At 34.6% G+C, this 26438-nt stretch overlaps 1 protein-coding gene across 3 annotated transcripts in view; it reads right to left on the bottom strand.

Annotated features, from left to right (window-relative positions):
- Positions 1–26438, bottom strand: part of PPP4R3B (protein phosphatase 4 regulatory subunit 3B) — a 63624-nt gene that overhangs the window by 28236 nt on the left and 8950 nt on the right. For 2 of the 3 annotated variants that reach the window (XM_046660952.1, XM_046660951.1), the window contains exons 3-7: positions 24156–24254; positions 18218–18841; positions 12180–12257; positions 10473–10589; positions 8924–9040 (exon numbers count right to left, since the gene is read on the bottom strand). In XM_046660952.1, coding sequence (XP_046516908.1) covers positions 8924–9040; positions 10473–10589; positions 12180–12257; positions 18218–18841; positions 24156–24254 — 1035 coding nt within the window. The remainder of the gene's footprint in view (positions 1–8923; positions 9041–10472; positions 10590–12179; positions 12258–18217; positions 18842–24155; positions 24255–26438) is intronic. The other variant, XM_046660953.1, reaches the window with a different exon arrangement.

Raw genomic sequence — 26438 nt, 5'->3', positions numbered from 1 at the left:
AGCTATCTAGCTCTCTCCATTTTTTGCCCTCTGTCTTTCCTCTTCTTGCTGCCTAGAAGTGGAATAGCAATCTTGCAACTTCAAATAACAGACATTAAAACCAGAAGCTCAGGGTGACTGACGCAAAAGATGAAAGTCTTTTGGCACCATGGAGCTGGATATCTAAGGGCATTGTGAAGCTGCTCCTTGACTTATTGTGACACGAATAAAATAAAACCTTTGTTAGGTAAACTATTACAAGTTGTTTTCTCTCTCTTTTTGGTGATAAAAACACAACACTTAATATCTACCCCCTTAGCAAATTTTTAAGTATACAAATTGTTAACTATAAGTACTATGCTGTACAGTAGATCTCTAGGACTTATTCATCCCATATAACTGAAACTCTGTACTCTGACTAATACCTCCCCGTTCCTCCCTCTCTCATACCTGCAAGCATCATTATACTCTGCTTCTATAAGTCTATTTTATACTCCTCATATAAATAGTATCATGCAGTATTTGTCCTTTTGTGTCTGGCTTATTTCACTTAGAACTTAGTCTTCCAGGTTCATCCAAGCTGTCAAAAATGGTAGGATTTTCTTCTTTTATTAAGGCTGAACAATATTCCACTGTATGTACATGACAAATTTTTGTTATCCATTCATCTGTAGATGGGCACTTAGGTTGCTTTCAGTTCTAGGCTATTGTGAACAATGCTGCAATGAACATGGGAGCTGTAGACATCTCTTTAAGATCCTGATTTCAATTCCTTTGGATTTATACTCAGAAGTGGGATTACTGGATTATATGGCAGTTCTAATTTTTTGAGTAACTTCCATAGTGTTTTCCGTAGTGGTTGCAACAAGTCACATTCCCACCGACAGTGTACAAGGGTTCTTTTCTCTCCACATCCTTGTCAAGACTTATCATCTTTTGATTTTTCAATAACAGCCATCCTAATAGGTGTGAGGTGATATCTCATTGTGGTCTTATTTGCATTTCCCTAATGATTAGTGATGCTGAGCACCTCTACATATACCAGTTGGCCATTTGTACTTCTACTCTGGAGAAATGTCTATTCAGTTCCTTTGCCCACATTTAAATTGTTTTCTTGCTATTAAGTTGTAGGAGTTCCTGACACACTGGATATTAAGCACTTATTAGCAATTACATACACACTCTACACTTTTACTCCCCAACCTACATACTATGTTACTGATGTCAGAACTTACTTCTTTTTATATTGGGTATCTATTAACAAAGTTATAGATATTCTTAATATTTGTTTTTTACCTTTTATAGTAGGGTTAAAAATGACTTACACAGTACAATTAGAGCATTACATTCTGTATTTGTCTACATATTTATCTTCGCCAATGAGATTTATACTTTCATATGCTTTTGTGTTGTTGTTTAGTATTCTTTCACTTTTTAACTTGAAGAATTCCCTTTAGTATGTCTTATAAGGCAGGTCTAGTGGTGATTAACTCCCTCAGTTTTTTGTTTGTCTGGGAAAGTCTTTCTCCTTCATTGTCTGAAGCTTTTTCAGGTAAAGTATTTTTAGTTGGCAGTTTTTTCTTTCACCACTTTGAATATATCAACCCACTCTCCCTTGGCCTGCATGGTTTTTGCTGAGAAATCCACTGATAGCCTTATGGGGGTTCCTTTGGATGTGATGGGCTTTTTTTGGTCTTGCTGCCCTCAAAATTCTGGCTTTGGTTTTTGACAGTTTTATTACAATGTCTCTTGGTGAAGATCTCTTCGGGTTGAATCTGTTTGGGAACATATCAGCTTCAAGCACCTGAGGACAATCTCTCTCCCCTGATTTGAGAAGTTTTAGCCATTATTTCTCTAAATATGCTTTCTGCCTCTTACTCTTTCTCTTTTCTTCTGAGACTCCCATAATGTATGAATTGTTTTGTTTCATGGTGTCCTATACTGCATGTAGACTTTCTTCATTCTTTTTTTTCTTTTTGTTCTCTGACTGGAAACTTCAAATGGCCTGTCTTCATGTTCTCTGATTTTTTCTTCTGTTTGAGTTTGCTGTTGAATCTTTACTGATTTTTTTTCAGTTTAGTCATTGCATTCTTCAGTTCCAGTATTTCTTTTGGTTCTTTTTTATGGTTTCTATCTCTTTGTTGAACTTCTCATTTTGTTCATGTATTGTTTTCATGATTTCATTTAGTTATCTAAGTATGTTCTCTTCTAGTTCACTAAGCGTCTTTAACACAATTATTTTGAATTCTTTGTCAGGCAGTTCACAGTTCTCCTTTTTTTTTTAGGGCCAATTACTGGAGCTTTATTTTGTTTCTTTGGTGGTGTCAAGTTTCCCTGATTCTTCATGATCTTTGTAGCAGTGTGTTTGTGTCTACGCATCTGAAGAACCAGTAAGCTCTTCCAGTCTTTACAGAGTGGCTTTGGCAGGGAAAGCCCTTCACCAGTAGCCAGAGATTTTGCTAGCTGGTGGGGTCCACTACTGGGATAAATGGACCAGCCACTGGGATCTGTGCAATGGTGTTGAGAGCCCCTGCCCCTTTTCTTTGTTTTTAGTTACCACAAGGTGATTCCCTCAGTGTTCTGGATGAAGCATGAAAGAAGTGGCCCTCTTGGGTAGCATATTGAAAGGCTAGGGTTGTCAGACTCTCACTTTGCTCTCTCTTCACCCTATGGGAGAATTCATGGGCCCAGGGGATCTCTCTTGGCACTGTGCTGTGTTGGCTTGGGGAAGAAACGACATGGCTAAAGTGACACAGTTCTTATACTTTTCAATGCATCCTTTCTCACTTGTGTGCTCCACCAAGGTGCTAAGACTCTGGAAATCTCAAGGAGGTATTCTTGTCTGTTGATGATTATTTAATTGGTGTTTCTGTTGGGGGGGGGGGATGAGGGCTGGAACTTTCTATTCTGCCATCCTGCTGATGTTACTCCTGGTTTTTCTGGTAAATAAAGCCAAAACCATTCCTAAGTGATATATTAATTCCTCATTCTCCTTCCTTTCTCCTGTCACAGGTTTGGCCTTCATTTTCCAGCTGTCTGTTCTCCAGAATGCCATTAGAACTATCCTTATAAAATAGAGATCTGATCAAGACAATCCTTTGCTTAGAATGGTTAGAAGATAAAAGATTAACTCCTTAGACTGATTGTATAGGTGGTAATTATTCTAACCTTCTGCCGTTCAATATGATATCCACCAGCCACACGAGGCTGTTTAAATTAAAATTAGTAATTCCTCAGTCATACTACCTACATTTTAAGCACTCAGTAGCCATGGGTAGTGAGTGGCCATCATGTTGAATGGCTACAGAATAAACACTCCTATCATCATCATAAAAACTGAACAGTACTCTTCGAGCCTATTTTTACAGGTTCATTGTTGAAGAAGGGAAAAGGAAAAAAACAGGATAGCAAGACTCAGAGAAAGAAAAAAAGAGGCAGGAAAAAAAGGGCAAAAAAGGGAGATTTCTCACAATCAATAACCAACTGCCACATTCAATGACACGAAAGTCTTAAAACAAGTTGGTTTCTAAACCCTTCTGTCAGATAGGTTTATTTTTTAACGTTCAGAAGTCTCATTTTAATGAGACATGAATAATTATTAAAGAAAATAACACAAAAGAGACATGAATCCAGAAAATGTCCAATTCTGAGTAAGTGCCAGTCATTTGCAATAAAATCTGCTCTGAAAAGAAAAATCAAATCAGACTTCTGCTTTTGGCCAAGATGGAGTGACAGACTTACTCTTTGCCCCGAAACAACAATAAAAAACTGGACAAAATATATGAAACTGCAACTGGTAATACAGAAGACATCAGGCAATGAAAGACATTAAGAGATGAGAAACAAATGAGATGAGTCCTATGATACATGTTAGGTTCTAGTAGTAGTAGTAGTAGTAGTAGTAGTAGTAGTACTGAATTATTGGATTCTGCTAAAGTAAAAGCCAACTTCTAAAATACTGGAATTAACCATGGATCTAGAGATTATGTTGCATAGAACAGTATGGATTAGCAATGCAGTCCTATCCCAGAAGTACACTCAGCTCAGTGAACAACTAAAACTAGTCTACTACAACGCATGACTAAATCCACTCAAAAGTAATAATGTGCTTTCACAGATAATGAACAAATAGTTGCTAAGGAATATAATAAATGGTTGAATATTCATCAATAAACAAAGTATTATCAGCATTCTAAGTTGTCTGTAAGGCATGTTTCATTTCTTAATTAACACAACAGAGCAAGCCTGACAAGCAGAAGAAATAGCTAAATCAAAAGACCCAGCCTCTAACTGCAGTGCTGCCAATAACTAGCTATCTAAGTGACCTTATTAACTCTTCCATGTCAGTTTCTCCAATGGCACAAGGGGAATGGAACAGAAAATCACTAAAGTTGGACAACCCTCTCAAAATTCAAGTCAGCATTTCTAATTGTCTCCTAAAGTTGTTCCCTGGCATTAAAACACTACAAGTACAAATCCAATTTTCCTTAACCTGCTTCTCCAACAATGGCATTACTCAGGCTAGAAAACTCATTCTCAAACAACTGCGGCAAAACAATGAAAATGTAAGACAAACTACCAGAAAATTTTTTCTTTCGGTGGATCTGAAAATAAACCATTATAGAGTAACCCCAGTGAATTTATTCCAATGCTAGGGCACCAAAATCTATTCCAGAGAACACCATTTTAAATTCATAGCCTTAAGAGAGCCCAACCTCTTCCTCCCCACTGATGTCTGCTTATTCCTATGGTCTGTTTGTTTTACTTCTTTCACACTGCATAGTAGCTTCTGCAATTATAACTTTCAATTCAGAATCAGCACCTAAATGCCACCATCATTTGCCTGCAATGTTCTGAGAAAAGGGTCTAAGTCAGGGGTTGGCAAACTACAAAACTATCGGCCAACTGCCTAGTTTGTAAACAAAGTTTTACAGCAAAACATTTACAGTAACATAGCCACATCTATTCACTTTCAAACTGTCTATGGACAGTTCATACTACAGTGGAAGGGCTGAATAGTCACAACAGAGACCACAGCCCACCAATTCTTATTTACCTTTGGGTACGTTAAGTTTGCTATCCCTCACCTAAATAGCAACATTTAAGTAAGATTAACGACAGCTTCTGGGAGATATTTCAAAGTTTTAGTTGTTTCTAAATCAAAGTTTTAGAGAAAAGATACTCCTGTTGGTTTCATCACTCACTTCATACTATTCTTAGAAGCACATACTTTTGTTTTTAAAGGACATTTAAGTGGTTTAAGAATTTTGCAACATTGCCAAAAGTAATAAGCAACAGAGTGCAAGTTCTGGGTATCTACAAACGGAATTCAGAGATTATCCAGATTATCAGTTGGCATCTTTATTTTCTGATTGGGAAAGATAAAGAACATGCTTAATTTCACTGCTACTAACATAGATTTCTTAGAAATATTAATTTCTTGATATTGAGATATATTTTATAATCTATTGCATAAGATAGTCACTATCAGCCAAGTGGCAATCATGACAAAGTTATGTGAAAATTTTCCACTGACACTTCTGGTAACATCAAGAAAATATTAGCATCTGTATATCTTAGATTCCATTAATACAGTAAGTAAGACAAGAAAGAAAGAATGGCAAGAGCAGGAAAAATATTCTGAAGTAGTAGAATAAAAATAACTGAAGGATGTTGTGAAAACCTTTCCAGTTTTTTTCTTAATATAAATGTAAGAATAAAAAAAAGTCATGCATATGAAATTTGCTCTGCAGCAACCTGAATAAAGGATACAAGTATTATAGAACCAATACCTCGTTCAACCCATTCTGACATGTTAGAAGAAAGCAACAATAGCTCCTCAAGTTCTACAGAACATAATGATCCCACTCCCTAAGTCTGTGAAATGGCAAAAGAGACTGAACAAAAACTTAAGCTCATTTTTTAAAGTTAGAGGAATTTCTTAACATGATGCACTGAAGTGGAGGTTATTTCTATACCATTCTGGACACAAAGAAATAACCTAAATAGAATCATGAAGAAACATCAGACAAATTCAAATTGCTGGATACTGGACTAGAAACTTTTCATTTTTGTCTTGGTTAAAAAGGATATTATTGGGATAACTGACAAAATCTAAATTAGGGCCGTAGTTAGATATTGTGAAAATGTTAATTTCTCAATTTTGACAATTCTACTCTGGTTATGTATACATAGCTTTTAGTACAAAGACATTAAAGTAAACAGGGGTAAAGGGACATTGTGCCATTATGTCTGTACCTTATTCTTCAATGGTCCAGAATGAAAAAAATTATTTATGTATGTAAATGTATATATACAAATACAAGCAAAGAAAGAGAATAATAAAGCAAATAAGAGAGAAAATGTTAACAATTGGGGAATCTGGGTGAAGGGTATATGGGAGTTCTTTGTACTATTACTGTAACTTTTCTGTAAAAATTAAAAATTATTTCAAGTTAAAAAATTGACACAATTTTAAGAAATGAAATGGGATATGTTCAACATAAAATACTGAACAGTCAACCCACAAAGATTAGCTTATATATTTTTTTAACTTCTTATTATCGCAAATTTCACCTCTGGAACTATTTTGAAGCAAATCCCATACATATAATTCTATACATATTTCAGTATGAATCTTTAAAAAATAAGACCTCTTAAAAAAAAAACTCAATGCTATTATCATATCTAAAAATTAACATATGAATTTATTCCTGTGATAAATAAACTGAAAATATCTGCCAAAATAAGTAGTTCAGTAACAGCTGTATTACTTATCCAGTCAGATACTAAAATAAGTTTTTACTAAATGTTTCAAAGGCCATTAACATAAAAAAGTGTGAAATCTGTGGCATAACAAAAAGACAGCAATTATCCAGCCTTCCAGTTTCGACAGAAATAATGACTACAGTGACAAATGTTAATATTTCTTTGTGTCTCAACATACTTTTTTTTTTTGCAGGGAAAGATTCGCCCTGAGCTAACATCTGTTGCTAATCTTCCTCGTTTTCTTTTCTTCCTCCCCAAAGCCCCAGTACATGGTTGTATATCCTAGTTGTAAGTTGTTTTAGTTCTTCTAATGTGAACCCCCACCAAAGCAAAGCAACTGACAGATGGGTGGCGTGGTTCTGTGACTGGGAAGTGAACCTGGGCGACCAAAGCAGTGACTGCTCAACTTTAACCACTAGGCCATCAGCGCTGGCTCTCAGTATATATTTTAATATTGTAGTCCATGTTCCTAAAACCAAATTTGCTCCATCATACTAGAAAGAAAAGTTTGAATGCTATCCATTTATTTTGAAAGGCCATCAAAATATCAACTACATACTGAATACACAGGTAAGCTATATTTTTTTTCTTTTTGAAGGTTACCATCAACCCAGTAGTACAATTCAGCATGTAAAATCCTTAATTTTGAAAATTAAAAAAACTATAACTTATCCTCTTTTGTGGGCTAACTCAATTATTTTGAAGCAACCAAATTTTTAAATTGTAAAATTTTAGATCTCAGAAATTCAGGGAAATGAAAGACTTTGAAGACTGTGATTATAAAAAAGAGAGAAATTGAGAAAGAGACTTTTCATAGTCAAAAATCAGTAAGTGCTTCCCTGGGGCCAGCCCAGTGGTGTAGTGGTTAAGTTTGTGCACACCGTGGGTTTGCATCCCAGGTACGGACCTACACACTGCTCATTAAGCCATGCTGTGGCAGTGTCCCACATACAAAGTAGAGGAAGACTGGCACAGACGTCAACTCAGTGACACCCTTCCTCAAGCAAAAGGAGGAAGACAGGCAACAGATGTTAGCTCAGGGCCAATCTTCCTCACCAAAACAAAAGGGAAAAAAAAAATCAGTAATTGCTTCTCTAAGTTTCATGCATCAATTAAATGTAAACAAGGATCTAACGAAAACAGAAATAAAAGCTTTAAGAGTTAAGAATTCTAAAAGTTAGTAGCTTACTATGCTCATGACTTGAGAGACTTTATGATGAATGCCTTTAATCACACACATCACTGAAGGTGGAGCAATAGGAGTGTTAATTTTAAAAGTTATCTTTTGTAAAAGATGTCACTAAGATAAGAATATCAATAGTGAAATTACAAACTGATTAATAAATTAGGTATATCTCTTCAAAGTCAGATTTAGCATCATTTGGGTTTAAAAATAAACCTTAAAATATACCTAACATAAAATATTTCTTCCATTTCTCTTCTAATATATAAACTACAGCATTAGCTCAAACTGATTCTAAAATAAAATTACTTACAAAAATTGGAAATATCTAACAAAGATAGAATGTAAAAACCTAAGTTGATATTAAGAAGTTAAACATGAAACATATAAAACAAATACAGTTTAACTCAATGGTGACTCATACAAGAATCAAATTAACATTGGGAATCAAAATCTTTATTAAGAAGAGATATAATTACATTTGAGTTATTTTCTACTTAACATTAAAATTTATTTCACATGAGAAACGGTATTTTAAATTACAGCTATCTGTTCATTTTGTTCTTAAAACAGTTTAAGGGGAAAGTCTAAATATTTCTGTAGTGGGAAAATACAACATTGATCTCATTATTAAACGTTCATCCTCACTAAAAAAATATACACATTTCAATAAGTGAAAGCAACTTCTTAGCTATGCTGACCTAAGGGCTTGAAATTACATTTCACGAGCACTTGAAACTTTTTTTAAGACCCACATCAAAGAATTTCATTCTATCATAATCTATTTATCTCAATACTAGTTTGAATATGTGTTTATTACAAGAAACAAATCAATTGCCACATATTCTGGGCTTGCCAAAGTCACGACTGATCAGAAGAAATCTATTATTTTGCTTCAGCAAAGATTAAGATTATGGTTATGCCTTTTCTCTCAATAGTTTGCAAACATTACACTACAGGTAATTTTCATAGAAACAGAGCATTACTACTTACGTCATCACTCTGCTGGGCTTCTTGCATTACAAATTCTCGAACCATGGATGGACTAAACTCTACTAGATAAGAAAATATATCTGTAGCAGCTGATCTGACTTGCAAATCATCCATGCCCTGATAAAAGGAAAATTAGGTTACTAAGAGACTGTTAACAAAGTTATACTTGCGTTACTATTTTCTTTCCCAAATCTATGCACACCTTCAACTTTTTGGAACTAGACATTGTACTGGAATCAAAATACATAACCTCTCCATCCTTTTCTTCCTTTGCTTTTACAAATACTAAAAACTTTCAGGCAGCTCAATGATTGCTTTCTGTCAGTTTTTACCACCACAAAGGTAAATATTCAGAGGATTTATATATAAGAATCAGCACAGGATTATAAAGTAATGCTTTACAAACACCATAAAAAATTTTTTGGGGGAAGAGGATTCTTGATTTCAATATATGCAAAAAATGTGAATGATGCCTCCTAGCTAAGGCTTCAAAACTTTCCAGAATCTGTCTTTGGTCCTGGATTTGCCAGAGTTACTCCTTAGTAACTGGATTCTCTCGTTCATGACTCATCCTCATATAGAGAACACTTTGAAAACACACTGGGTATTTTCACTTCCCCACAACTTAGTTTTCTAAGGTAGTGATCCTGAATGTTTCCCCTCCTTCAACACGTGAAGGACACATGATTTGTAAGTTACAAATCTCCAGGTGATTCTGAAAACATTCTCTAACTCAGCAGTTCTCAAAGTGTGGTCCAGGAAATCTTGGAGAGGGGTCTTTCTAGGAAGTGCATGAGATTAAAACTATTTTCATAATAATAAATAACACTAACGCAATACTGGCCTTCTTCTTAGTCTATCACAAGTAAAGTGGAGTTTTCCACAGGCTACAAGATATGTTGATATCACAACAAATTAAACGCAGAAGCTGCTATGAGAATCTATCTTTTATTAAGCTAGACATTAAAAGGATTGGCAAAAAATGTGAAACAATGCCACTTTTATTACTCAATTTTTTTTGTTTTGGAAAAATTATTTTTTCACAGAAGTTATATTATTTATGTTAACATATGGTGGGTTGATTTTATTATTTTTAAATGAATTACTAAACACTTAATCTTCTCAGTTTTAATTTTTCATAAAATAAATACCAATGGATTAAACTCATATAAACAAAAGTATGAGAACCACTGCCCTAACCCCAGATTGCAGCATGAGCCATGTTGATCCAGTCTGCTTTCACTTCACTCACTGGTCTAAAAAGGAAAGATATTTTATTTTACTATGAAACATAATATTATTACAGGAGAAATAATAGTGTTGTAAAAATGTGGGATTTTTATTCACTTGAGGCCATATTATACGCAAGTAATTACATATTAATATTACAAATTTAAGTTAATGAAACTCTGAAGACTGAAAACTAAGTGAATCATAACCAAATTATAAAATTCAATATGCATTACTATAATAAATACTTTCCCACCTATAATATAAATCTATTACAAATTCACAAATTCAAAAATATGAAAAGAAACTGTATAATTACCATTACAATTTCAAGAGCTGGAAGAATCCCCAACTTTGCCAAAGTTTTGAAAAATGCGTCCCTGTTTTGAGGTTGTAATGTCTGAGAAAATGCACAAAATTCCTTGAAAAAATTAACCTGTAATGTTAGAAAGTACAGTTAGAAGTTGACACACATAAAAGAAAACTAGAGGCACACTGTAATGTGATCTACCACAGTGCAGAATTCACCCTTCTCAAAGACCTTGACTTTTCAGGGTATTCTGGTACCTCAAAACCTACATTAAAGAACATATTAAAAACTAAAAAACTAAAACTAAAAAAATCCCAAAAGTAAGCCATGTATTATTTCTCAAATACTGAACAATTAACTCTCTAAAGACATTGCAGTGTACACCTTGTATGTGGAATCTCAGATGGCATACATATATGTATGCTACTCTTAATTTATGATTAAGGTGTAAAAATCCCATGGTAAAGCAGATATTTTAAATGAGAGCACATATTTTCATAGAAACCATGCAATAATAAATGGTGGCTGGGTTCCCAAGGAGCCCTCAAAAGTACAACTCAGTTTTTTTTTTGAGGAAGATTAGCCCTGAGCTAACATCTACTGCTAATCATCCCCTTTTTGCTGAGGAAGACTGGCTGTGCCCATCTTCTTTTACTTTATATGTGGGACACCTGCCACAGCAAGGCTTGATGAGCGGTGCGCAGGTCCGCACCAGGATCCGAACCAGTGAACCCTGGGCCGCCAAAGCGGAGTGTGCGAACTTAACCACTGTGCCAATGGGCCAGCCCCACAATTCAATTTTTAAGAATTGGTAAGAACATTAGAGATTCTCTAGTCTAAAGGACTAATTTTCTAAATAAGAGAACTATTAATAAATAAACTAAAGATGACTTGGCTAATTTTTTTTTTTAAGATTTTATTTTTCCTTTTTCTCCCCAAAGTGCCCCAGTACATAGTTGTATATTTTCAGTTGTGGGTCCTTCTAGTTGTGGCATGTGGGATGCTGCCTCAGCATAGTTTGATGAGCAGTGCCATGTCTGCGCCCAGGATCCGAACCGGCAAAACCCTGGGCTGCTGAAGTGGAGTGCACAAACTTTACCATTCGGCCATGGGGCTGGCCCCAGACTTGGCTGATTTTAAGTCAGCAATTTTTCATTACTTCTTTAAAACCCAATTATCTAATTATAATGTTTGAGAAAATGGCAAACTGCTGATAACAGCAATCATCATTCTCTTTCTCCAAGGCATGGTTAAAGTGATTATAAACACATTCAAAAGAAAAAAACATTTCCAAGAACCAACTTATTTATCATTCATTTATTAATGAAGCATCTTCCTTACCTCTTGTTTAAAAAGGAAAGCATCTCTATAATGTTATTATCTACAACCAGAAAAATGTATGAGTTTGTAGTTCTGTCCTAACGTAAACCACATATCTGATTTTGGGGTTTGTAAGGCACACAAATTCCCTCATGGGGGGGCAGGCATGGCGATGAGATAACCGCATCAAAATACCTTAAGAAATTTCTAAAATATACAAAAGAGCAAGTTTTAGAAACTTTGAAAATAATCATTCTTACAGCATAATTTAAATAGATAGCTTTCATCTCATACTAACTATAAAAAATTCTCTCAAGTTAACAAATTCATTATTAAAAGCTGTGTATGCCAAAAGAGTAACACTCTTTAAGGGTTTGAATTTCAAGAACAGCTTACCAATTCACGCCGTTTATCATCATCTGTAGCCTCATCTGTTAATTGTGCAAAAACTTCAGACAAAAACTTCTCATCTTCCTATACAAGAAGAAATAATTAGTAAGAAATATCAACAAAAGTATAAAGTTACACTCATATATATGATTCACATAAATTATTATTAAAGTAGCTGAAAACCTAATAGCAGCTTCATCATGAAACCTAAAAAATCCAGGGTATAGGGGCTGGCCCAGTGGCACAGTGGTTAAGTGCAAACGTTCTGCTTCTGCGGCCCGGGGTTTGCTGGTTCAGGTCCCGGGTGTGGACGTGGCACCGCTTGGCAGGCCACGCTGTGGTAGACGTCCCACATATAAAAAGCAGAGGAAGATGGGCATGGATGTTAGCTCAGGGCCAGTCTTCCTCAGTGAAAAGAGGAGGATTGGCAGCAGTTAGCTCTGGACTAAATCTTCCTCAAAACAAAAACAAAACAAAAAATCTAGGGTGTACTTATGTCATAATTTTCAAAACTTAATTACATCATTCAATGTTGTATATACATTAATACCTCATTTAACCAGAAAAATCAACTATAAAGAAAAGAAAAACAGATGTTCCAGATGTCATGCCTGAAAACTCATCTACTTTAAACTCAGAGCCTCTCTAGCTCCCTCTCAGGGTCTATTAAACATAATTCAAGCAAGCCTGAAGATCTCATTGTCAGTGAGAAAAATTAAATTACAAATAGCAGATTAGAAAAGTTAAATTACAAAGGTGGCACAGGGATGACAGTAAAGGAAACCGAATTCTGGCAGCGAAAAGATTACAAAGCTTTTTAAAACACAAGAACTCATGAAATATAGTAATCTAGGGCCATTTGGAGTAGAGTCTTACATGTTCTTGTGGTCCCCAAGGATATAACTAAATGACAAAACACTACAATAACAGCTTTCATACTGATGACTTTGAGGTATTAAATGACACGTGTTAATTTTTCTAAGCACTGTTTAAAAAGACAAACAGAAAAACAGAGTATGTACCTTCTGATTTTATTTTTAATATAAACGTGTGTCTAAAGTCTAGAAGGCATAAACATTAAAATGTTAACTACCTTTTGGTGACGGATTATGAGCGATTTCTTTTTGCTTATCTATATTTTCCAATTTTCTATAATGAGCATGGACTATTAAACTACAAAAGGAAAAACTGACATGAATATTGAAATTTACTTTAGAGAAGATTTCCATTAAACTTGCTAAAAGAAAATTGTGTTTTAAGCTTCAGCTATCTCCCAAATTCACTTTTATGAAATACAACTTATATCAATTTTAATTAATTAAAGTAGCATGTTCTAAAAATGCTTGTAATAGTGATACCTGATGGTTGATAATAAAATCAAACCATGACATGTAAAGGATATATCTCAAATACCTGCCCTTTTCCTTACTGTGGATCATTCACAAAGCGCAATCAGTCCCTTAAAGCCCTTCTGAAATAAGGTGGAGTACGTGAAAAAATAAACCAATGAAAACCACTAGGTATGATCACAGAAAATACCACAGGCTCTCCCACTAAAACATCCATTATTGCTACTCAAAGACACAACACTGAGAGACAACCCCTTTCATCAGTCTCACTCAGAATGGTGTTTCCTTTGTTATTTATTTCATTGACTTCTTTTGGACCTTATGCATTATAGCCTGAACTATCCACCTTCGAGGGAGTTCAACTGCATATGTAACCTACTTATCCCTCAAATCACTTCTTCCAAATACTTATCTCAATATTTTAGATTTGGTGAGTAAGTACACATTTACCTCTACTTACACCTTTTATAAATTTTTCTCTCTCTGCATCTCTCCTAGATTAAATCTTCCTTTCTTGTCTAAAAAATTTTTAACTTTTTCAGAATATTTTTACAGGAAAATAGTTCCAATTCTGTGATAAATGCAATTTCCCATTTAAATCCTTCTTACATGATTCATTATTTGTGGGCTGACAGCTAAAACTGCATGAAGTATTATAGAGGCAATTTCAAGTATTACAGTCTGCCAGGAGAATGCTTTCTGATTTCTAGTACATATTTTTTTTCTGATTTCTAACATTATACTTGATAATATTTTACAAAAGCACTCTGTTCCAATGTACATATTAAGGAAGCAATTGATTGACAGCTTAAAATCTATCATAAATATAGATGGAATGTTTCTCCCCAAATCCTAAGTTCCCTGGTTCTCCCAGTAATTAAACCAGTCTCTTTAGATCACTTTAGTTTTTCTGTTCCATTTCATTTTTTTTTTTAAAGATTGGCACCTGAGCTAACAACTGTTGCCAATCTTCTTTTTTTTTTTTTTCCTGCTTTATCTCCTCAGACCATCCCCCGTACATAGTTGTATATCTTAGTTGCAGGTCTTTCTAGTTGTGGGATGTGGGACGCCGACTCAATGTGGCCTGATGAGCAGTCCCATGTCCGCGCCCAGGATCTGAACCCTGGGCCGCTGTAGCGGAGCGTATGAACCCAACCACTTGGCCACGGAGCCAGCCCCTCCATTTCATTTGAAGAGCTTTTATTTTAACAAAACATAACTATTTTGAATCAAATTGCATGTGTCTGCTTTTTTGGATAACAGAACAAAACCTTATGGGGAAAGAGCTGCTTCTAAAAAGTCTGAATCAAACTTTTTCCTCTGTAATAATGTAAAAATAGGCACATACACAAAACCAAAATACCAAAACCCACAACCCATTCACCATTTTTAGAATCATGTAAATGCAGAAATTTAGAATTAGATGAGGCTTTAAGAGGTCACCTATAGACTGCCTAATCCAATTCTAAATTTCACGAGACTGAGGCCCAAAGAATGGACTTATCTGACACTAGCTAGTGAGAGACGGATTTAGAATCCAAGTCTCCTGCATAATGAGGTTTTCGTCACTCCAACCACATAACAGGATAGATTCCTAAGTAGTTCAAAGTTATAAAACAAACCAAAGCAAAATACACACAACAAACTAGAATCGGCCAAATATAAGATAAAATGCAATAGGTTAAATCCTACATTTGAGTACAAAAATCTCAAAAACAAAACAAAGAACCATATTAGGCAAACAGTTGTTTTCTTAAAAGGTTTTGGAAGATTTTACATATTTAATTAGTAATTGGGATGAAAGGTTAGAAATTTTTCTTTCAGTGCTGAAATCCTGCTATCTGCAATATATATCAAAAAAGAACTAAACCACTGACCCTACTGGGTTTGTTTTTACCTCAACTCTTATCTATGAAACAGTGGAAATATATGTAATATGTTAAAATATCAACATTTGAGATACCTGTCCTCCATTATTTCTAGTGAAATGTTAAAACTTTTTATTCTGAAAAGGATCTTAATCTGTAGCTGTTTGTGTGGAAATAAGTTTACTTTATTGGCTTTCAGGAATTTAATTTATAAAACATGTTTAAGCATATTTCTCAATTCTGGGCACGAGGGATTTTGATCTGCAATTAGCTAGAAAATTCAGGTTAACTAAAATCTAAAGCCCCTATCATGCTTAAGAGAATCTCAACATGTATTTGAGTACATACTAGGAGCCAGTGACCACATTAAGTGCTCTCATGTAATTTCTCAGCTAATTAATCTAATTTAGGCTAGGAGTTGAGTTATGTACTTTATACCACCTCATTTTGGTCCAGTTAGACAAAATTTCTTATTTTCACTTGCTTTATGTAACTCACACAACAGCAGGTTAATATTCATTTAAGAAGCTACAGGTATGTATATTAGTTAGCCAGAAAGCTATCTGGAAACACCTAACACCTAGCCAAAACACTTCTACATGGAAAACTCAGAGTAGGGCTTTAGGAAATGAACCTTTAGAGGGCAAAGGCCATAATCTTAATTACTTCCCTCTCATACATTGTTGAAAATAGAATTCAGCATCACAGCTGGCACATACGAGATAATTAAGTGGTAAACCCTAGGTAAACAACAGGTTGTTCACAGTATCTGGCTATTTCATAAAATGCATCTCATGGACCAGAAATGAGTAAGACTTTCTTTTTTTAAAGCTACACTTGACTTATATAATTATAGTCTTTACAAATAAACCTAAGGCATAATATACAAAATGACATACAGAGTGTTACAAATATTTATAGATTAGTTTGCATAATTTATTTTTTAAAACATAGGAAAGCATTTATGATTTACTATCATGGATTTGGCAACCCTTCTGAAGTCAAAAGCAGTCATTTGAAAGCTACACTTGAGCTTCTGTCACTGGGTCCTTTACATCAACTATATTGACTGTGGGTCTATTTCCAGTCTCCTGAGACTGTAACTGTTTTCCTGTCAGCAAGTGAAATGGCACAACGAAGTGTATAGTATGGTTTTTAAAAAGCAGTCCCCATATATTATGAAAGAACCTAATGTGTAAGTCTAACTTCCCTCACATTTATTATTGTGGAATAAAGAAAAATTGACAGGTTAAAGAATGACCTAAAGAAGTAAACCCTACACAAACAGTAGAGTAGCAATAATAGAAAGGTGAATAATGGTTGGAAGTATCACAAAACAGAGTCTCATAGCTAAGGACTAAGTCAGAGATTCTCAACTTTTTGGGCTCAGGATCCCTTTAAACTCTTAAAAATTACTGAGGACCCCAAAGAGTTTTATTATGTGGGTTATGTTGACTAATACTTACCATAATTAAAGCTGAGACATTTAAAAATACTAACTCTAAAAAATAAGCTATTAGATGTTTATAGAAATATTTTTTATGAGAAACAAACATACAATCCCAAATTTTAAAAATTTAGAAAGAAGAGTGCTTTGTTACACATTTTTCCAACTCCCTTTAATGTTTGGCTTAACAGAAGACAGCTAGATTCTCAAACCTGTTGCGTTATGTTGTTTTGGGTGAAGTATGTGAAGAAATTACAGCCTCACACTCACATCAAGTTGGAAAAGGGAAAATCTTACAGATCTCTCTGAAAGAGTTTAGGAGACCCCCAATGGTCCACAGACTACACTTGAGAACCACTACATTAAGTATACAGTAGCTGCTCAATAAACTTAGTGATTACTGATATGGAAATAGCAAAGGCAGTTAGGTTGGATACCGTGAGTATAGTATACTACCACAAGTAAAGCAAAATTTTCAAAATCATGCTTACTACACTGTTACGATATAAAGAATTAACATGATAAACATGGTATAAAACTCCTATTTTACAACTCAAGGAGACAGAATAAAATCAATCTCATATAGCAAATAATCTAAGCATCATTTCCTGAAAATTAATGCATGTTTCTCAATCCTGGCTGCACATTTGAATTATCTGGGAAGCTTTAAGCACACACACTCACACATACCTCAATAATAACTAGGTTTCATAAAACGAAACAAAAGATACTTTCAAAAATAGCTGTTTCACTTTGGGATGATGAAAAAGTTTCAGAAATGGATAATGGTGATGGTTGCATAACACTGTGAATGTACATAATGCTATGAATTGTATGCTTAAAAATGGTTAAATTGACAAATTTTATGTATATTCTACCACAATTTTTAAAATGCAAAAAGTGAAATAAACAAAAAAATTAAAAAACAGCTGCTGGGGCCGGCCCCATGGCCGAGTGGTTAAGTTCACGTGCTCTGCTTCGGTAGCCCAGGGTTTCGCCAGTTCGAATCCTGGGCATGGACATGGCACCACTCATCAAGCCATGCTGAGGTGGCGTCCTACATGCCACAACTAGAAGGACCCACAACTAAAAATACACAATTATGTACCGGGGGGCTTTGGGAGAAAAAGGAAAAATAAAATCTTAAAAAAACCAAAAAAACCCCAGCTGCATCATGGGACTCTTAAAAATATAAAAGGTCACATTAAGAAATGATTTTCCCTCAGAAAACCATGAGACAAAGCCCTGTTTTCTATGCCTAATAGTACATTTAAAGTAAACAAGAAATCTTTCAAAGAGAAAGACTGAACACCAGTTTGAACTATTAAGGGAACTAAATATCTGAAAACAGAATTGTGAAGAACACGTTAGCTGACTTACCTGCAACATGCTGACTATCTCAACTTTGTTGAAGAAAATAAAAGACGTAAGAGTAGAAAGAAAATTCTCTTCAAATACAGATGGCGTAGGCAAAATGATGTCCTGAATGTACTGTACCCTATAAGTCTGATGTATTTTTTGTCTTAGTTCAGAGTCTGTTATTGGTATAACTTCCTTAAACTTTGCAGTTTTGGTCAAGAATTCTCTATGCCTTTTTGGCTGGGCTAAAGCAGGGTCATATTCAAGGCATCCCACGACATCCATGATACACTCATCAGAAAACATTACCTCAAACAGAGTTGCCTTATTTAGGAATAAGATTCCTCTAATAATTTCATACAAATGGTGTAAGCCTTCAGTGTTTTCTAGGTTCTCACAAGCTTGGAACAGCTGCAGTAGTTTTTTAATATAGCCTTCGTTTTCCAAGGCCAGAGCCAGCTTTTCTCTACGGATAGGTGAGGAGAGAACTGAGGTAACTAAGTCAGCAATCTCTTCAAGTTTATTGAGTTCACATGTGGGCAGGTCAATCAGATGACTGGTTTCAGGCATTTCTTCAAATCGTTCTTCTTCTGATTCATCAATGAGGTCTTGTGTTACTTCCACTGATGGATCCTTACCCTGAACCTAAAAATATCCAAGTATAGCGGGTTACCTTAAAATACAAAAGAATTCAAAATTTTGGAAATCAAATCACTGAGCATTGGATTTGTTAAAAAAACCTTGCAAAAAATCAATACTAGCAATACAGTCATTGTTAATTAAAAGTCAAGTCTAGAAGGGGAAAATACATGTGGTTTAGAGTCACTTTTTGAGTCTAAGTTACTCACTGCAGATCGTTTCACCTCTAAATTTCCCAACTTAGAACTTATGGTGAACTCTGATCCCTGATAACCTGAATATTTCAGCTAATATTTTGTAGATTTGTGATGTCAAATTATGTAATAACCATGTGCAGCTGTTTAATAACTTCACTATATCTAGCAATTTTGAATTTTGCAGAAGGTAACTCTTCTGACTCTTAAATCACCATCACATTGGTCTGGCAAGGACTTTACTGAGGTCAAACCAAATTAAAACCCAATGCCTGTATATCCAAGAGTGAGAAAATAAGATTTCCTCAAATTACTTTTGAAATTCACTTTTGGAAAAATATTTGCTTTTGTTATGAGCCTGAAACTGCTCTATTCTTTTAAAAATTGGCATTCATGGAACATCTGTGATAAAGCCTCCAGGTTCTAATATTTAGATAAAAATTACAATATAATGAATAAAGAACTGTTTTATGATTCAGGTTGATAGCTCAAGAAGAGCATGGCTACCTTATAACATATTTTAATAATTTACTCTAACATAAAAAAAAAGTTTAGAATTTTCCATAAAATTTTTCTAATTCCTAACATGAGAATGCAATTACCCTCTCTTCTTCAAAAGAGCTATTTGTAACTTCTGGGTAGAAACTTTTAGAAGCCAGTGCTCTTATTTGCCACCTTTCTTTCGCACTTTGCATTGATCTTGCAAGTATTAAAATGAATTCCCTGTCAATCGGGGTCCCTGAGTGGCTCTGATGAGCACAGCCCCTTCCTCTCCAAGCCTGCCCCTCACTAGTCAAACAGCATTAGGTAAAAAACAAACTTTTGTTTTAATAAATCACTGAAATTTTAGGATGTTGTTACTACAACATAATCTGACCTTAACATTCTTAAATTCAGTCAACTAACTGTGCTGAATGGGTTTACAACAAATCCACACTATCAATAAGACTCTCAATGAAAATTTCTCTTTCCTACACTCCTATCCTAGTACCTTATAGCTGTTGCTTTAAATTTTTTCCCTTTTCAAGTGTCAAAGACTATTACTTTCTCTTTAGGTCTCACAAGAGAGACTTGTCCCCTTTGAAAAAAGTGGTCATTAGTACTCAACTTCCTCCAACACTCATCTTCTCCATCTCATGAGTTATCTTCACTTATTTCCTTCATTTGTTTCAAAGAAAATATCTCTACCATTTTCTGAGGTTAACACTTCCATATGTATTTTTGATTTCATGCTTTGTAAAAGCTCAATATATATCAACCACTTTAACTCTTTTTTTATAATTTTTTCCTCTCCAATGGTTCTTTCTGTTCTATCATTTGCCACTCCCCTTAAGATACTTATTCTCTGAGCTGTGACACTTTTCAGAGAGGAGTTCACCTTTCTCATTATAAGGGGTTAAGAAATGACTGAGTAAAATGGTTTTTATTGAAATTGAAATTGTTCTTTCAAATGTCAGCAGTGACCTCCCAGACTTGAAAAGTAAAATGTATAATGTATGGTTCGGTGGAATACCATGCGGTAGTTAGGAGCAATAAACTAAATGCATATTCAGCAACATGCATAGATCTTAAAAGTATGGTACTGACTTGTGAGTAAAAGTTAACCTTGCTGGACCAGCAGAGTGGCCAAATCTCACATTCTTTCCAAAGGTGGAAAAGTCTGGGTGAAAATCAATGACAAATGGGGAGGAGAAATAGTAAATTAAGGGCAAAGGAATGAATACATGGGTAATAAGAGGGAAATCCAGCATTAACACTGGTGCCTCAGGAGCGACTGGGAGCAAGAGATGATATTCTCTTAGCTCAGTTATACCAGAGGGATATAAGGGTGAAGCCACATGTTTACCAAGACCACCACTGCTGCTCTTGGAACTTGACAAGGTCGAATGGAAGCCTGTAAATAAACTTGATGAGTGACACTACTCAAGGAGACATTTTGTCATACAATATGATGATGAACTGGACCAACCGTTAACAACTACATGGGATTCTAGTAATGTGCCAGTATCTACTGACTCTTACTTTTCAGGTTCTACCTACTACCACACTGCAATATGGCATAATACTGGCATTGTTGATCCAACTACCTTATGTATATAAACCTTATGATAATACTGATATTGATGATCAAATATATTGGGAGATTAAGTTAACGTTCCCTCAGCATGTAATGCTGATAGAAAATGACTGGCCTGAGGAAGAAGTAGATTTTGTTAACCATCAGCTAATTTCTATGCTAAACAGTTCTGTGTAAGTTTACCATAAAATATAAAGTGCAGTAGATCAAGGACAGAAATGAGTAATCATATTAGTACAAAAATACGAAAAGTAAATCATGACTTTATAGCTGTTTCTTTAAATCTATCCCTATTCAGACTGGCTCCTCCAAATGTTAGGCATATTCATATTGATACTCATTACTCTGTCATATAAATGCTATGCTAAAAGCAGATGCTAGAACAAATATGATCATTTTGCTGTAAGAGAGTCTGGGCCAAGGTCCAAGGGGTGCCTTTGCAGTAAAGGATTAATCCTGCCAAAGAAAGGTTTGGCCCTTGGCCAGCCCCTGAAAGGTAACCTCTAAGCACTCTGAATATCCTGTCTAATAAGAGTGTTTTTGCTTATCTGGGGGCTTTGGCCCATGCCAGATATGCTATGCGTGGGTAACTACATGGTTTATGGTGGAGGTCTAACCCTGGAGACGCTGGAAACTAAAGTCAGCCACATGGGTAGTCAGCCTACTTATATGAATAACCCCCAATGAAAATGCTGGACAAAGGTTTGGGTAAGCTTCCCTGGTCAGCAATACTCCATGCTTGTTGCCACACATCATTGCTGGGAGAAGTTAACTGCTGTCTGCACAACTATCCTGGGAGAGAAAACTGGAAGCTCATGCCTGGAACTCTCCTGAGACCCTGTCTTGTGTGCCTTTTCCCACTGACAATTTTAATCTGTACCATTTTGTTGTAATAAACTGTAACCACAAATATAACAGCTTTTTGGAGTTCTGTGAGTTGTTCTAGTGAATTAGTAAACCTGAGAGTGGTCTTGGGGACCTCCTGAAGTGTACAAGTGAAAAGAGTAAGAAACAAATTTCAGTGAAAATTTCTAGGACAAATGTACAAAGTCTTCAAGAATTTATGTATATCCAAGAACACATATTAAACAGTAGGTGCTGAGGTGTGGGGAGGGGAGAAATGAGGCAAGGTATAATCTAATATGCTGATCACTGGAAAATATTATCTACCAGATAAATTTATGTTCTAGCAGATGTGTAAATCAACACCGTATATCTAAATAAGATGTTTGTCTTCTGTTTTATTCATTCACTCTTTAAATATATACTGAGTACATACACAAAATGTGCCAGTTACCATGCTGGTATTAGAAGAGGAAGAATACAAAATAACACTTTTCAGGACTTTATAAAAAATGAAGATTAGTCTTTATATACTGTTATTAATATTCTGAACAGCCTTATAATATTATGGTAAAGTTATCTTATATTTTTAAAATTTTACATCCTTCAGTATGCTTTCACTATTTTCACAGACCAGTTTTTTTCCCCTTCTCATGAATGAATGAATGATTCAAGTTTATTGAATCGAGAATAGAATGGCAAATATTTGTGGATTGCATAAGTCTGCAACAGAAGTCACCTTTAGGTCTTAAATCTCACTTTACAGAAAACTTTGCCAACAAAATTCAATCTCAACCCTTAGCGAGCACATGAGAAAAAAAGAGGAAAAATTAGGACCTTCTTGCCATCACCATCCACAGGTTTAAAAATTGGCAAAACATAAACAGAAATAATAAAACAATCTGGAGTATATTCTATGTATATTGTACAAATTAAAGCAAAATCACATTTACTAGTGTTTTCAGCTGTTGCATCAAGTGAAATTCTTCTATTTAATAATGTATACTAATAATGCTCCAGCAATACATGATGCATAGTAAGATACGAGGTGGAAAAGAAACAAATTATCTACTCCAGTTAAGAAAAGTTTAGTGATTTAGAGTGATATGTCACGCCATATGCCTTATATGGAATGCGAAGGTTCACACTACACTTTCTCGGACCACTTTATTATACTGTGTGGCACTGCTATTGGGAGGGCCAAGGAAAAAAAATGACTATGGTCAGATGCATAAAACTAACTCAAGAATCTTCAGTGATAAGAATCACCAGAAGGAAAAGCTGATATAAATGAGAATGACAATAGTCAAAAAACACTCTAACAGAATAATTATACTAGGCAACCACTGAAACACAGTGATCTCCATTTGCAGAAAATGGTAGTTAAAATGAATGTTATGATTAATTTAAAATTCTAGTTATCAGCTGTCATGACCAAGATTTACCAAGGGGCCATAAACATAATGTAGTATACTGAATGGGATCCTGGAACAGAAAAAGGACACTGGGTTTTAAGCTGAGGAGATCTGAATAAAGTACTGACTTTAGCTAATAATAATAGTGAATATTCGTTCATTAATTGTGACAAGTGTATGATACTAATCTAAGATGCTAATAATAGGGAAAACTTTGCGGGGGAGGAGGTGTATATACTCCTCAAGGAGGGGAGTATATAAGAACTCTCTGTATTTTCAGCTCACATTTTCTGCAAATCTGAAACTTCTAAAAAAAATCTTTATTAAAAAACGTTCTAGTTACCTGAGAGTTACTAGCTATCCTATATCCTGCTAGACTATAGGTTTCTCACAAAAAGTTCTGAGCACTTTTGATAACATTAGTGTCTGGGACACAGTATTCACAAATATTAGGCAAAAAGGTGACCAAATATTAAAGAAAAATCCAAAAGCCTTAGAATATGATTATTTAATCCTTTTTGGTTTTTAAAAGATCTTGACATTTTGTAGGGTATTAGTTATGAATATATGCTATCAAAATCTAAAGTGGTAAACAAAATTATGACAACTTTTTTTTTAATTTTAAGTAAAAGAATTTGCTGTAGAACATAAGAGAAATTTCCAGGTTAGGTTACCAAAATCTCAAAGACATTCTCTCTCCACTTTCTAACATACATCTTTCAGGTAAAAAGAAAAAAAAAAAATTCAAGAACGCATGCAAATATAAGTTAATTATTTTAAAAGAAACTTACCTGACAAATTTTTTCCCAGATCTCATCACAGCCAGCTTTTTCCTGAAAACTTAGAGCCAGATCATAGTTTTCTGCTTCTGACCAAACAATTAATGTATCCTGTTTAAAAATAAAGATTTCTACATCATCACACTTGAAAAGAAATAACTACAAAATATAAACAAAAATCAAGAGGACAGAAAACAGCATAGCAATGACAAATGCCCTCTGATAAGTGCAATTAATGTACATTCAACTGACATCACATAACTATATTTTATCCTCTGCAAGTTCAGTAATATACTGGCAATGAAATAGCAGCTTTGGTACTAAAAATGATATTGAGCAATTTTCTAAAACAAAAATTATTAAAACAGGTTAGCAGGCTCTGGCTCATGTTACCAAGATGGAAAGCCTAGCCATTCTTGGCCAAAGTGTAATGTAGACTGTCTAATCATCTACTTCCTACTGTTTCCAGAAACTCAGCTGTTTCACTCACTAAACACCCACCACCTACAAGTTTATCTTTCCCTTTAAGCTGGTTGTCAACTGGTTGCAAGTATAGGCTGACTAACAGCTGAAAATATCTTAAGGTGTAACTCTTTCTGTTTTTGCCTTTAAAAAGCCTTTAGGGTACTAAGGAATGCAAAACAATGATGAAATGAAGATACTCACTCTTAGTATAACCAATGGCGCCTAGTTGAGCAGCTTAGGTCATAGAAAAATGAAGAATCCCCAGTTCAGGTCTAAGTGCTTTCCTAGAATGTCCTTAATTATATCCCTACCAAAAGGTTATGCTTTGACGAAAAAATTGTCAACCCCTTTATTAAAAATGAAGGTTTGGGTTTAAATTAAAACACACGTTTAAGTACTAAAATCACTATGCAACATTCAAATGAAACAGACACTTTTGTAAAGGATACATAATAATGAAAGTTTAATATGGCTAAAATTTTAATTTTTCACAAAATGCACCTTTGAATTTATACTCTAATTACCAAAAATATAACCTACAAAAACCTTATATTTAATAATTGTTCATCTGACTAGTACTTATAAATAGTATGACCTGATATTAAAAAATATAAAACTAAAAGTGAGCCCCAGATTAATAAAGACAAAGTCTTCAAAATGAACACTTTTCAATACTTTGGTAGCTCTAACCAGTAAATGAAAAATATCCTTTAATTAATCCAAGCCTCAGATTAATACTTATTTGCTGTGTAACCAGGTAAGAAGAACTGGAAATCTGTTTTCTAGCTTCTGCCTAGACATGATGCTTCTTGGAAGGGAAATTAACTACCAGGTATTGTAAAATTTTATTAGGTTGTTTTTTCTTTTAAAAGCTTTCAGGGGTTCCCACCATCTACAGAAGAGGTTTTGAAACCTCTATTAAAAAAACCCAGCAGATCTCTTTTTACAAATAAAATTTTACTAATAATCTCCAAGTAAAAAAGGATAAAAACAGAGTTACTCAGGTTAAAGCACTAGCACTGTGTACTTTCCTCAGTCCCTGAGCCTTTGTCTTACAGCTCTCCTCAAAACAGCTTCATGAACAGTGATTTCCAAAACTTTTTTAACAGTGTGTCTCAAATTACTTATATATTATATACAAAAATATAATGTTAGTATAGCAATACTTTATAAAACTTCACTAAAATAGAAATAAAAAGATTTATATAAAGCTAAAATAAGCAATATTTTTACATGTTTGAATTTTAATGGCTCTATACCATTAATAATTAGCATTTTAAGAGCCAATAATACACTTAGGGTACAGCACACCCATAAGTGATGACAGATACAAATCCATACTTAATGCCATCTTTCTAATAATTCTGAACTTTCTGGGAGGGGCAACTTCTTGTAAGATCTATTTTATCACTGTTTCTGCTTTATCACTTGGGTGACAGCTTAGCCTAGAGTGAAAATGTCAGTTTGACCACTGTTTTGTTTAATTGCACTTATGTTATTGTTTCCAATCCTTTTTAGAGCTCTTGTTCATTTTGTGAGGGTTACAGATTGGTTAAAATGGGAAAATATCTGTAAACAGTTATCTGCACACATAGGCTACAATAATTCACAACAGGTGGGGAATACCTTTCACGGAAATTTTACTCTTCTCTCAGAATACCATGCTTATTTTTGACTCTTGATCACCTGACTTTACTAAATATTAGCAAAACTCAATTTCTTCTTTTGATAGAATCTATAAACAAGTTTCTTCTCAAATCTCAATGCTTCATCCTGTGCATTCCATTTTGGAGATTACTAGTACAAGAGAATGAAATCCAAAGCCCTTTA

Source organism: Equus quagga, chromosome 5, assembly GCF_021613505.1.
Source record: "Equus quagga isolate Etosha38 chromosome 5, UCLA_HA_Equagga_1.0, whole genome shotgun sequence".
NCBI classification, from domain to species: Eukaryota; Metazoa; Chordata; class Mammalia; order Perissodactyla; family Equidae; genus Equus; species Equus quagga.
Note: the sequence above shows the minus strand (reverse complement) of the source record. Positions and strands in the feature narration are given on the sequence as shown.